General features: G+C 34.5%; 1 protein-coding gene across 1 annotated transcript; it reads left to right on the forward strand.

Moving 5' to 3' along the window:
* Positions 1 to 10,929: 10,929 nt before the first annotated feature.
* On the forward strand, positions 10,930 to 12,085 carry LOC124930149 (immune-associated nucleotide-binding protein 9-like). Its single transcript, XM_047470511.1, has 3 exons — positions 10,930 to 11,176; positions 11,269 to 11,549; positions 11,642 to 12,085. Exons 1-3 carry the CDS (start codon positions 10,930 to 10,932, stop codon positions 12,083 to 12,085), a joined length of 972 nt encoding a protein of 323 aa, XP_047326467.1.
* The last annotated feature ends 649 nt before the right edge of the window (positions 12,086 to 12,734 follow it).

Genomic DNA, 12,734 nt, shown 5'->3' on the forward strand with positions numbered 1-12,734 from the left:
CATAGTAATCATCAACAACAAGTACCAGCATTTAAACCTACAAGCCTGAACTAGGTTCGGAAGAATAATCGGTTAAAACTCAAATGTTATACAACCGATATTCAAAAATCCACGTTTATAAATAGATACTATTTTTAAAACGGTTACGGAGGATGAAGCGGGAAATCCCTTTTCTAAGTATCACCAAACTTCGAATCAAAAACAAAACTATAGTGTAAAATACGTTTGACACGTACAATTTTTTTATTGATTTTTCTAAAATCAATTGGTAACTATATCTTCAAATAAATAATCGTTCTTAAATTAATTATGTTTAATTAATATAAATCGCATTTCATAACAATCAAATCATCATTTGATTTATCGCAAATCCCCATATTAATAAAATTAATCATTTTTACATAATTGACTTTGAAAGGCTTCCATGTATTATAAAAATCTTTTAAAATAATTTTTAAATTTAAAATGATGTCTGGAATGCAAACCAATGTTGAAATTATCGAACCTCGATCCACTTCGGGCTCGCATGACACGTATCGACCACACACGTTGCTGCGGGATTCTCAAGGGTTACATATTTCTTGGCGACTCTATTGGGGATTAAATGCTTAACTCGAAAATATAAACTTTGCTTTTTGAAAAACATTTGTACTACGTTTTCCACCTAATAAGCATGTCCTAAAAGGTACAACACCAAACAGACGCATGTTCAAGACAATGAAGAGGTGGAAGTTTCTAGTGCGGTACTAAGCTACCGTTGGACCTAAAGCTGGTGACCACCATCAATACTTTTTCCCTTTTAGACTCTTTGTAAATACCAACAAGAGAGTACTGTCTGTTATAAACTTTGTGATAATGTTTATATAGAACTCTATGTTTGTTTTATAAATCACTAAAACTAGATGTTCATTTTCTAGGTTCACACTTATGTGCATATGCACTACTTTTGTACTTTTGTATAAGTATAAAACCCTCACCTATTTCTCTTCGCAACAATCTACGACTACGACAAGTCGGCATGCCCCCCAGAAAGAGAGATCCAAAAACCAGAGGTTTTATACGCCATCAAATGGTCGAAGAACCTCATATCTTGGAAACGGTCTCTGTGGAGGAATTTAGGGATATGAAGGAGCTTTGCAACATGTAATGGAGAAACTCACACTGATAACAAACGTTATGGCTAATCAGCAAATTTCGTCTACATCCCAACCCATACCTTCTTCCTTTCAAACACCTAACCAACCTCCTCTGGTTATGGTCACTCCCATTAAACCCTATCCTCTTGGTCAACAAGCTCAAGAAGAGGTCTCCTTGTATGAAGACTCTGAAGAAGACAACGATCTAAAAACACAGACCCAACATGGGGCACAAGAGGAAATACTCAATCATCTTGAACCATTAGAACGTCAAATCTTGGCGACTGGTCAACCTCCTTTTATGGAGTATAAAGACTAGATGGTTCAAGTACGAGCCATGCAAAAAATAATTCAAGCCCAACTCGACAAGATAGCTAAGGGAAAAAAGTACCAAAGTGCACTACGACTGGAAAGACAATATGAAAATTGTCGAACGAGTAGTCATCCTAATAGGCGTCAAACTTCCATTCTTATCCAAATACATCAGAAAAAGTGATCCATCTATTTTCTTTAAGATGTATATGTCTTCAATGACCTCGTTGCGACTTAGAGAACCAATAGTTATCCACATATTCCCTCAATATCTTGAGGATGCTACGATGGAATCACCAGAAAAAGGCAGTATATCTACTATCCACAGAGGAATTGGCTGAAGCATTTATAGAACATTTCTCCATACATCTCAACCTCGAACGACCATAGAAGAGGTTGAAGAATGTCAAATAAGGAGAAAGTGAGAAATTTTCCGTGTTTATCGAGCAATGGAAATCCGTCACCGAGGAAATCGATTCCATCTTGAGCGAACAACGGCATATCGATATGATCTTGAAAAATGTTAACAAATGATATTCTATTAAATTCATCGTCAAAACCTTCAAACCAATGAGAAAATTGTTAAAAATCGCCATTAACCTCGATGACAACATCAATAAATAAAAAAAGAGGAAAAAAGCAGCCAAGGCTTCCCATCCACTCCCAAGTCGCTTTCCTAAAAGGAAAAGACTGAAAATACACTAGGTAACTACTAATTGGTAAGAAAAGTCGCCTCAAAAGGTGAACCCAAGTAAGTCTTTACAAGCTAAGGTAGGGACCACAATCCCTACCAAACCCACGCCTCCAAGAGTGTCTAGACATCCTAGGACTTTTGACGACCAATGAATGCGTCTTAGTGAGGTCATGAAAATTCTTCAAGAAAAGAATCTAATCAAACTGCTCACTCCAAGAGAAGACAGACCAGTCTTGTGGAAATACGACAACGCTTGGTGTGATTATCACCAAGCCAAGGGCCATGCTACCGACATTTGTAGTGCTCTCAAACACATCTTCAAGGTAACCAATAATTCGCGACCAGATCACCAAGTCAACATGCTCACAACTAACGAAGTGATAATTGACATTGACGCCATGCTAGACCTATTCCACGACGACGAATTAGTCATCAACATGATTGATCACTGGCCTAACAAGAAGCTCAAAACCTACACTGGTAAGACTTTCTTAATGGGGGGAGCCAAGGACGACTGCCCACCTTTTCACCCGATACACATCGCGACAACACGTGGTGGAACGAATTTTCAAGCCATATTCATGAAAACCACGTCAGCCCAAGTTCCATACACTTCCCAACAATAATCATTATGGAAGAAGAAGAAAGATGAGCCCAAACCTCTAAACCCAAGAGACAGTCTCCTGAACCAACTAAAAAGGACGAATGCCAGCATTTCCATCTAAGAAATCCTAATGTACTCTATCAAGCATAGAAAAGTAGTCCTCAACGAGTTGAGCAAGGCCAACATCCTTGCCAACACTACCCCATAAGAACTAGTAGGGATCGTATCTTCTATTTAACAACACAACATGATAGGCTTCGAAAATAAGGATCTTCCAATAGATAAACCAAATCATGACAAAGCCCTCTACATTTTTGTGCAAATAGAGGGAAAGACCATCCCAATGGTCTATATAGACAATGGATCCACACTCAACATATGTCTTTGAAGGACTATTGAGAAAATAGGTGTATCTAGAGACATGATTATATCATCTGACATGTGTGTTAGAGGCCAGCTCTCGACGTGAGATTATGGGTTGCCTAGAATGTATCGTCTGAGTGGTCGGCATCCCTTTCCATGTTGACTTCTGTGTCATCAACATGCAACCTTCCTACAACTTAATTCTAGGAAGACACCGGTTAAACTAAGATCGAACTCTAGCCTCGACGCTTCACAAAACCCTCAGGTTCATCGCTAATGACTAGGTCATTACTATCAATGGTGAAACCAATCTTGTAGTCGTCATCGGGACCACCCATGTCGACGCCCCAAAGGTTGAACTGAGTGGGTTCGAGATATGTCCAATCCTCCGAGAAGGTAAAGACTTATTCAAACACCCTGACTTCAGTATGTTTAGCCTCCCTTCTATGAAAATGATGCTCCAAATGAGATATTTCCCTGGTATTGGCTTAGGCCCGAACACCAATAGCACACCATCATTTTTGCAACCTTTTTGCAACATAGACCTTCACGGTTTGGGATTTGTCCCCATAGGATTCGAAGAAGTCCGCCCCAAAAGAATGTCCAAATGACACATGGCTATATCATCAACATTAAACGGATATTTCATTTGTGAAGGCCAAAGTACCCTATGATTTGACTTCCCTAAACCCTTTACAAATCAAGATTTGTAGAGACATTTTCCAGGTCTCGAAATCTTTTTAGATTGTCCTCATAATTCTAAATCCTCTATTTGTGATTAGGAAAAGAACGGACTATTAGTGCGACGTCCTAGAAAACTTGGCTCGGATTCCCCAAATAGTTGATCAAGCTTAGGAAGTCAGCTCTTCTAGTCTATAAGGAACCGACCCCCTCTTATCCATCGATACTCTAATCGACAAAATTAGAACTCATTATCTTCTCCTTGTAAAGAGATATCAAATATTGTACATTGTAAGAAACCTAAAAATAATGATCTTGTCATATCATATTTCTTTATATGTAATATACCCCCTTGATGTAACACAAGAAATAGACTTCAAATCTATGAGTAAAAACGATTTTTCCTTTTACTCTAACTTGATCTTCGAAAACAAAAACTTCTTAGAAACTAATGACGAAATTGTCTCTACCGCAAAAAGACAATCGAAATCAACCTAAACACGGCCGACGATTCTCAAATCGTCTTAATCGGACAAAGATTAAACCCACGAGAATGTCAATAAATTGTTGACCTGGTCTTATAAAGACATGCCAAACATTGATCCCAGGATTACACAACACCACATACCTCTATATCTACAAGATAAGCCAATAAAGAAAAACCTTAGACGGATGAAAGAGGAAGTCGTGATAAAAATCAAAGATGAAGTCCAAAAGCAATTTGAAGCTGGATTTCTCGAGGTAGTTGAATTTCCTACTTTGATAGCCAATGTAGTTCCCGTTCTAAAGAAAGACGGAAAAATACATGTGTAGATTACTAAGATCTGAATAAGGCCAGCCCTAAAGTTCACTTCCGCTACCACACATTGACATACTAGTCTATCATGTCGCCGGTCATGAGCTTTTATTATTCATGGGCAGATTCTCAGGATACAACAAAATCCTGATGACCCCATAAGATAAGAAAAATACCACATTCATAATAGAAGTTAGAACTTTCTGTTATAAAGTCATGTCTTTCGGTCTTAAGAATGCGGGAGTAACCTATCAAAGGAAAGCCACCATAATTCTCCACGACATGATCCACAAGGAAGTGGAAGTATATGTCGACGAAATGATCGTCAAATTAAATGATCGACAAGGACACGCCCTAAACTTTAAATTATTCCTACAACAAATCAAGAAATACCAATTAAGGCTCAACCAGAATAAATGCACATTTGGAATCACAACTGGTAAAATGCCCGGCTTTCTAATTACATAGAGGGGCATCGAAACCGATCCTTCTAAGATAGAAGTCATCACGGCTATGTCGTTCTCTCGAAACGAAAGAGAGGTATGAGGAATTTTGGGAAAAATCTAATACATTAGCCAATTCATCAGCAAGTTGACCATGACATGCGATACGTTGTTTAGGCTACTGAAAAAAGACCAAATATTTGTATGGGATGAAGATTATCAACTACATTTTGATATAATCAAGGATTATTTAAAATCTCCTCCCATACTCATGCCATCTAAAGTTGGCATACCCTTTATCCTTATACCTTACTGTAATAGACACATCCATGGGAAGCATGTTGGCTCAAGAAAATGAGGCGAAATTGGAAAATATTGTGTACTACATCAGTAAAAAGATGAATGGATGTGAAATCAATTACACTCCAACTGAGAAAATATGTTGGTCACTTGCATGAGTCACAAAAATGTTAAGACACTACATTCAAACACACCCAATCAAATTGGTATCAAGATTGGTCCCGGTCCACTTCTTGTTCCAATGAATAATTCTGTCACCAAGGCTAGACAAATGAATGATGATATTATCCAAATACGATATAGCCTACACGGTACATAAGTCTATCAAAGGAAGAGTTGTCGCGGACTTCCTTGTTGACCAACACATCATTATTGAGTCAGAAGACAAACTCGAGTTCCCTGACTAGGGAATTATGAGTGTTATATCAGACACATGGAAATGGATTATAGAATTTGAATCTTGTTAATTGACCCAAAAGGGACATACAATGTAATCTCCATATAATTAGAATATCCCGTCACCAATAACGAGGCTGAATACGAGGTATGCCTTTCGGGTCTCAAGTTGGCTTACGAAAAAGAGTAACCAAACTAGAAGTAGTTGGTGATTCTAACTTGGTTATATCACAAGCCAATGACACGTGGTAAGTGAAATGGGAAAACTTGAAACCCTATCACGTTGACTTTACTAAACTCATGGAAAAATTCGATCACATGACATTTGTCCACGCTCCAAGAAGTCAAATCCGCTTCGAGGACCCCTTGGCTACTTTAGCATTTATGACCCAAATTCCCGACGGAATTAAGGTCAAACCCCTTCAAATTCAACAAATGCAACGACCTGCTTTTGAGAAGGTAATAATAACTTCCTATGAGAATGTTAAACCTTGGAACGAAACTCTCCAGAAGTACATTGAGTATGGAGAATATCCACACCATTTCCAAGCTAAGGAACGACACGCACTGCGCTAGTATTCCACCAACTACGCTTGGATCACCAACAGGCTTTATCGTCGATCTTTTGATGGTCAAAACATGCTCTACATTGATACGATACTCCTGAAACTAAGAGAATCATGGAAGAAGTACATACAAAAACATGCGAACCATACATGAATAGAATGGCTTTAGCCAATAATAAACTTCTCTTAGGATATTATTGGCAAAACCTCGAACAATAATGTGTGAGTTATGTAAGGAGTTGTCATCAGTGCCAAATTTATGCTAACCTAAAGCATAAACTTGCCTTGCTCCTCTACAAAATGACATCCCCTAGCCCTTTTCTACACGGGGCATTGATGTCATCGGGAAAATCTATCCCCACGTGTCAAAAGGATGTCATAGACTTCTTCACTAAATGGGTTGAAGTAGCCTCCTACAAAGTCTTGAAATCATCTCAAGTTGCAAAGTTCATCTGAACTAGCATCATCGCTAGATATGGAGTATTGCACGTCTTAATTTTAGACAATGGTCGATACTTCTAAGGAAAGGTTTTGTAGTTGCTCGACGAATTCAAGATTGAGCACTATAAGTCATCGCCCTACCGACCCTAAACCAATGGTGTAGTCAAAGCGGCAACAAAAGCGTGATTAAGATCATCAAGAAGATTACCAGCACGTACAAGGACTAGCATGAGAATCTTCCATATGTCTGATACCTTCAATAGAAAGATTAACCCTAGAAACTTAAAAAAATGACATGGTTCTCAAACAAACCCAGGAACTCCTAGACCCCAAGGGAAAGTTTCGACCCCAATGGGAAGGACCATTCATAATCAAGAAAATATTTTATTGAGGAGTTGTCTGCATATCTATCATAGATGTCAAAGAGTTCATTGCACCAAGCAAACTCGACGCGTTTAAAAGATATTTTGTATAATATCAAACAATGCGCACTACAGTCTAAGGCTCGACTACAAAAGAAACTTATCTCAACATAATCCAATCACAAGTTTTGTATAACTTACAAAATGGATAAATGACTTAGGTCCAAACTATAGAGACCTAATTCTTCTCTTACAGAAAAATAAACTGAGAAGACGCGTAGGCAACCTACATGTCTACAGGCCCAGTCTCATATAAATAAAATCCCCTAGGCCCTTTCTCAAGATAAAGAGAAAATCTTTTAAGAAATGAAGAAAACCTTGGTCCAAACAAAGTCGACTTCCTTCCAATGTGATATTGGTTAGAAACTCTTTTTTGTTTGTAGTCTATTATCCAAAGAGTAGCCCTCCACAGAAGATTTTTGAGAAAAAGAACTTGAATAAACCACATAAAAGCGAGGCCTGGAGTCCCAAATTGAGGAAGGACACCCATCCATACTTTTGTTAAAGAGGATAGGTTTGAAACTCGATGCTTTGGGAACAAAAAAACAAAAAATAAAAATACCAAAAAGAGAACCGGAAAACCCTCCAAAATATCTCAAAAAATTGAAAGAATGTACCAATTCTACCATATACACCCCGTGAATGAAGAAAACGGATCAAGTGGTTGAGGTATTAAAATCACCACTCGTTGCTCACTCAGACTCTAGTCATGATTTTTACGGAAAGGACAGGGGTTTACCGATTCTATCAGATATACCAACGAGTCAAAAAAAGGGGAAAAAAGATAAAAATGGAAAACCAAAACTCAAATCAGAAAGTCAATAACCTCTCCAAAATGTTTTAGGATGAGTAAACTTTCAAGAAATGTGGTTCAGGGTCAAGCAATCAAAAATAAGTTACACTCTTTTGTCAAAAAATCAAGTTTTGACCATCTTCTTCGAGGGTTATGATTCTGAATAATCGTTTGTACACGAGACCGAGTTAATAGTTGATATCTCGAGAATTAGGAAAAACAAATATTTTTCCCTTATGAAATAAAATCATCATAAAGGAGAGAAAGAGATATTAAAAGCCTAACCCTGAATGCGTTTCGAATCCAAAAACGTCATTATTCATTATAAAGGATCAAAGTTCATTCCAATCTCGAAACAAAAAAGAGAAACAAGAATAGGAACTGGGGGAACAAAAAATGTTCTTTTTATCTAAAAACATGAGTAATTTGTCCATAAATAAGGCCGTAAGAATGCTACTAATTTTAATCAATTGTGAAGGCCACTTTGGAAAAAGAAAAGGGAAAAAGGATTATGTTGAAATATTCCCTTGAAATGCTAAAGAGAGCCATGACCGATACGGCAAAAGCTTATAAACAAATTGAGTCTCCAAAAACCTATATGTTGATAAGTACCTGAGATTGTTCGTACACAATCCCGTTATTAAACCTTATTTGTCCCTATGTACCAAAACCTAGTTGTCCCTAAATGCGATAGATCGATTCCGCTAAAAACCCTAATTGTAGTTAGGTATCTCAAACCCTAGTTATCCCTAGGTACCAAAACTCTGTCATCCAAATAGGTACTCCAAACCCTATCGCTCGATAGGTATCAAAACTCTATCATTCAAACAAGTACTCTAAACCTATGCTCGATAGGTATCAAAACCCTATCATCCAAACAGGTACTCCAAACTCTATCGCTCGATAGGTACCAAAATCCTGTCATCCAAATAGGTATTCCCAATTCTATCTCTCGAAAATACATACGTTATTAGTACCTTAATCATTTATACATGATCACCTTAGACATTACTTGTTAGTAAAGACATATTGGCAAGCTTGTTAGCTTAAGTCAATGACTCATCTATTGATAGTCTCGCGATCATATATTTATGATCATCCTGAAAAGTCATTACTTGTTAGTAACCATATGAAACATTACTAAAACTTCTATATTTCATGCATACCTCTTAAACAATAACCCTTAACCATTTGTATATGACTAAAACATGAATCATTTGTTGATATTCATGCCCTATAGGATTTGATGTGTCAATACCTATGATTATTATTACACCTGGACTTTATAGGTACTTTGTTAAGATTTGTAAAACAGGACTCTCCAAAGAGTTGTCCTTGTTAGGATAAACATCAAGGAAATGATTTCCTAAAGCAACACTTGGAAACACCTCGCCAACTGATACACAAAGCATAAGCAGGTCACTCCAACTATAGCATCATATAGGTTCTATCTTCCATAACTCCCTTATTATAAATTGGATAAGATAACTTAATGTTAGATGTCATCCTCGAATAAACATTTTTAAAACCAGTTTGTTATATTCAAACTCGATTAAGAGGGGAACTCTGTAATCACTAAAACTCAACACTCCAATTTATAATATTAAAATATAATATTAAAATAATTATTTTGATTTATTTTTAAATAAATAAAATCAAATTAATTAATCTCATAGCCAAAAACACATTTAAAATATATGATTAATTATTAATCAAATTAATTAAGGGTTAACACTAAAATAAAAAATAAAATTAAGAAAACTTGCAATAGAAAAGACAATAAAAACATGTTAAAACAACTAGTTGCACTAGTTCCTCTTCCACCTATTTTTAATTTCATGATAAGGGTTATTTAAATAATCTTTTCCAATTTTTATGCTTAGGGCTTATTTGATGTTTCGTTATTGGAATAAAATTCAGTTTTTATCCTAAAATCCAAACATTTTATTAATAATTTAATCATTAATTTTATTCATTTAAATATCAAAACTATCTCCTCTCTCTAAGTCACCTTATTTTTATCTCTTTAATCCATATTTCTATCACATTATCGTATGCTCTCAACTCAAGGGTAAATTAGTTTTAAAATTTTAAATTTTGTATTTTTTTATTTTTATCAAACAAGAGTTTTAGGATAAAACGCAAGTAAAATCTAAAAACCCACTTTCTCAAACAAGCCCTTAGGTGATGAATATTTTTTAACTCAATTTTTTTTAAAGTAAGTTTTTAAATAATTTATAAAGGTGTATGAGAATGAGAAAGTTCACCAACTAATTAGATAGTCTGGTCATTTTAGTTTGCCTTTTATTATATATTAGAAAATACAAATTTCTATAAGGTTCATTTGTTGGTAATCTTACAATTCTATGTTAAGGAAAGATGAAATAATAATAATAATAATGATAAATTAAAGTACCTAATTAAAGAAGTAATTAGGAGATATTTACAATTTTTTAAAGGAGTAAGTTATAAACTTTATTCTAGCTAAAAATCATCTGACCAAGCTGAATAGGGAAATATTATATTATTTTAAATGACAATTACAAATAAAGTAGATATATATTTAAATTTGTATTTTTAGACCTATAAAATTGCAGCAGGTATATTAAATTTTTATTTATTTTAATAAATAACTCATATAAGTAAATTGTTTTCACTTAATAGATCTAATTTATTTTTTATTTATAAATGATTAAATTTTTATAAATAATAAATAAATACAAAATTACTTTGAGAGCTTAATAGAATTGGTTTTGGTTTTATTTTTTATACGATATATGGTTTGCCCTAGTCCTCCATATTGCTGACTTACCTATGGCCAGGCAGTAAGCTAAACATATAGCTGAATGAAAGGACCCCCTCTTTCACTCTCTTCGTTAACCGTCCATTAGTAAGCCTAGATAGATCAGGAAGAGTAATATCACCAAGTACAACTAATATCTTTGGTTTCATTTTGTCGTTGTTATTTGAGGTAGATTAATAATGGGAGGAGTTATCTTCAATGATGAGGAATTGGGTTTTGATTTACCATCAAATGGAGCTGGTGATGATAATCGAACGGTTCTCTTGGTCGGTCGAACTGGAAACGGAAAAAGTGCAACTGGAAACTCCATATTGGGGAGAAAAGCCTTCCTTTCCAAGAGTAGCTTATCTGGTGTTACATTTACAACTCAACTACACCAAATTCACTTTCCAAACTCTCAAACTCTTAATGTTATTGATACACCTGGTAAGTATATATGTATGTAATATCAACATTCATTCATTTATTATCCTCAAATTTAATCATCCATCGTATCTCTCATTTGCATGCACATTCAGGATTATTTGATACTTCACTTGACCATGAAACTATTGGTAGTGAAATACTCAAATGCTTTCGAATGGCTAGTGCTGGTGTTCATTCTATCCTCGTGGTTTTTTCTCTAAGAAGTCGGTTTTCTAAGGAAGAAGTATCTGTTATTCATTGTCTCAAGGAACTATTCGGAGAAAGGATCTATGACTACATGATCGTTGTGTTTACCGGTGGAGATGACTTGGAAGAGGAAGAAGAAGAGTCTTTTGATGATTATTTGGTTCAACAGAATTCTGAATCTCTTCAGGTATACTAATTTATTTGTGTTGTTAATTTTTGAGTTTTTCTTAAGCTCCCAGTTTCTGAATTAATGGCTATATATGTTGTTTCTTCATGCAGGAAATCCTTCGTTACTGTAACAATAGAAAAGTTTTATTTGATAACAGGACAAAGGATAAAGACAAGCTAACTCAACAACGAAAGAATCTTCTTACAATAGTGGATCAGGTAATGAATTCAAATGGGGGTCAGCCATATACTAATGAAATGTTCCAGGAACTACAAAGAGCAGACAAGGAATTGAAAGAACAAATCAAGGCGTTGGATTTGGTAGAAAATTCCAATTCTGATTCATCTCAACTGATGATGATGGAGAAGAGGCTCAAAGAATATGAAGAGAAGATGATTCAGAAGGTTCGATCAATGTTGATTGATACAAATTTGATGCTTAAACAACAATTGGCAGAAGAAAAGCTTGCACGGATAAATGCAGAAGAAAAGGTTGCACTGTTAAAGAGTGAAATCGATACTCTAAAGAAATCACGTTTATGCGCCATTATGTGATGATCATCATGTTTTGATGTTCACTTTTTTTAACTTAATGTTTAATTTCTTAATATTGTAATTGAACTTTCAAGGTTTAATTTCTTACTATTGTAACTGAACTTTCAAGGTTATGAATTCTGAAGGTTGTTTTGTTTGGATTTATTTCAAAAGATTTTAAATTATATTAATATATAATTATAAAATAAATATATGTTAGATAATATTTTTTCTAATGATTATATAATTGAGAGATCTTAATAAAATGGTAATTAGCATATTATTATTGAGTATTATATTTCTCCTTCAATATAACTAGTAGCATGTAAATCATATATGAACTTAGTATCTACATATTTACCACACAATAAATTTAATCCATCAATAGAATAATTAATTGAAAAATAATTAAAATCGAATAAATTATTATATATTATTTAATTGATAAAATAATAATTTATTATTTTACATTTATAATAATAAAATATAATTTTATTTAATAGGGTTAAATTTCAAATTTTATATTAATGTTCATAAAGTATAATTTGTTGTTAAATCATAATCAATTATAAAATATTTTTAATTCTTAAAGTTATTTATGATAAATGATGTAATATCAATATTCATCTTCAAGTATATATATATATATATAATATATATATATATATAT

This window comes from Impatiens glandulifera, chromosome 3, assembly GCF_907164915.1.
Source record: "Impatiens glandulifera chromosome 3, dImpGla2.1, whole genome shotgun sequence".
In the NCBI taxonomy this organism is placed as follows: domain Eukaryota; kingdom Viridiplantae; phylum Streptophyta; class Magnoliopsida; order Ericales; family Balsaminaceae; genus Impatiens; species Impatiens glandulifera.

Coding starts and splice junctions, on each gene's coding strand:
- LOC124930149 (XM_047470511.1), top strand. CDS start 10,930: ATGGGAGGAGTTATCTTCAATGATGAGGAATTGGGTTTTGATTTACCA. Junction 11,177..11,268: donor TAATGTTATTGATACACCTG/GTAAGTATATAT, acceptor ATGCACATTCAG/GATTATTTGATACTTCACTT. Junction 11,550..11,641: donor AGAATTCTGAATCTCTTCAG/GTATACTAATTT, acceptor TTCTTCATGCAG/GAAATCCTTCGTTACTGTAA.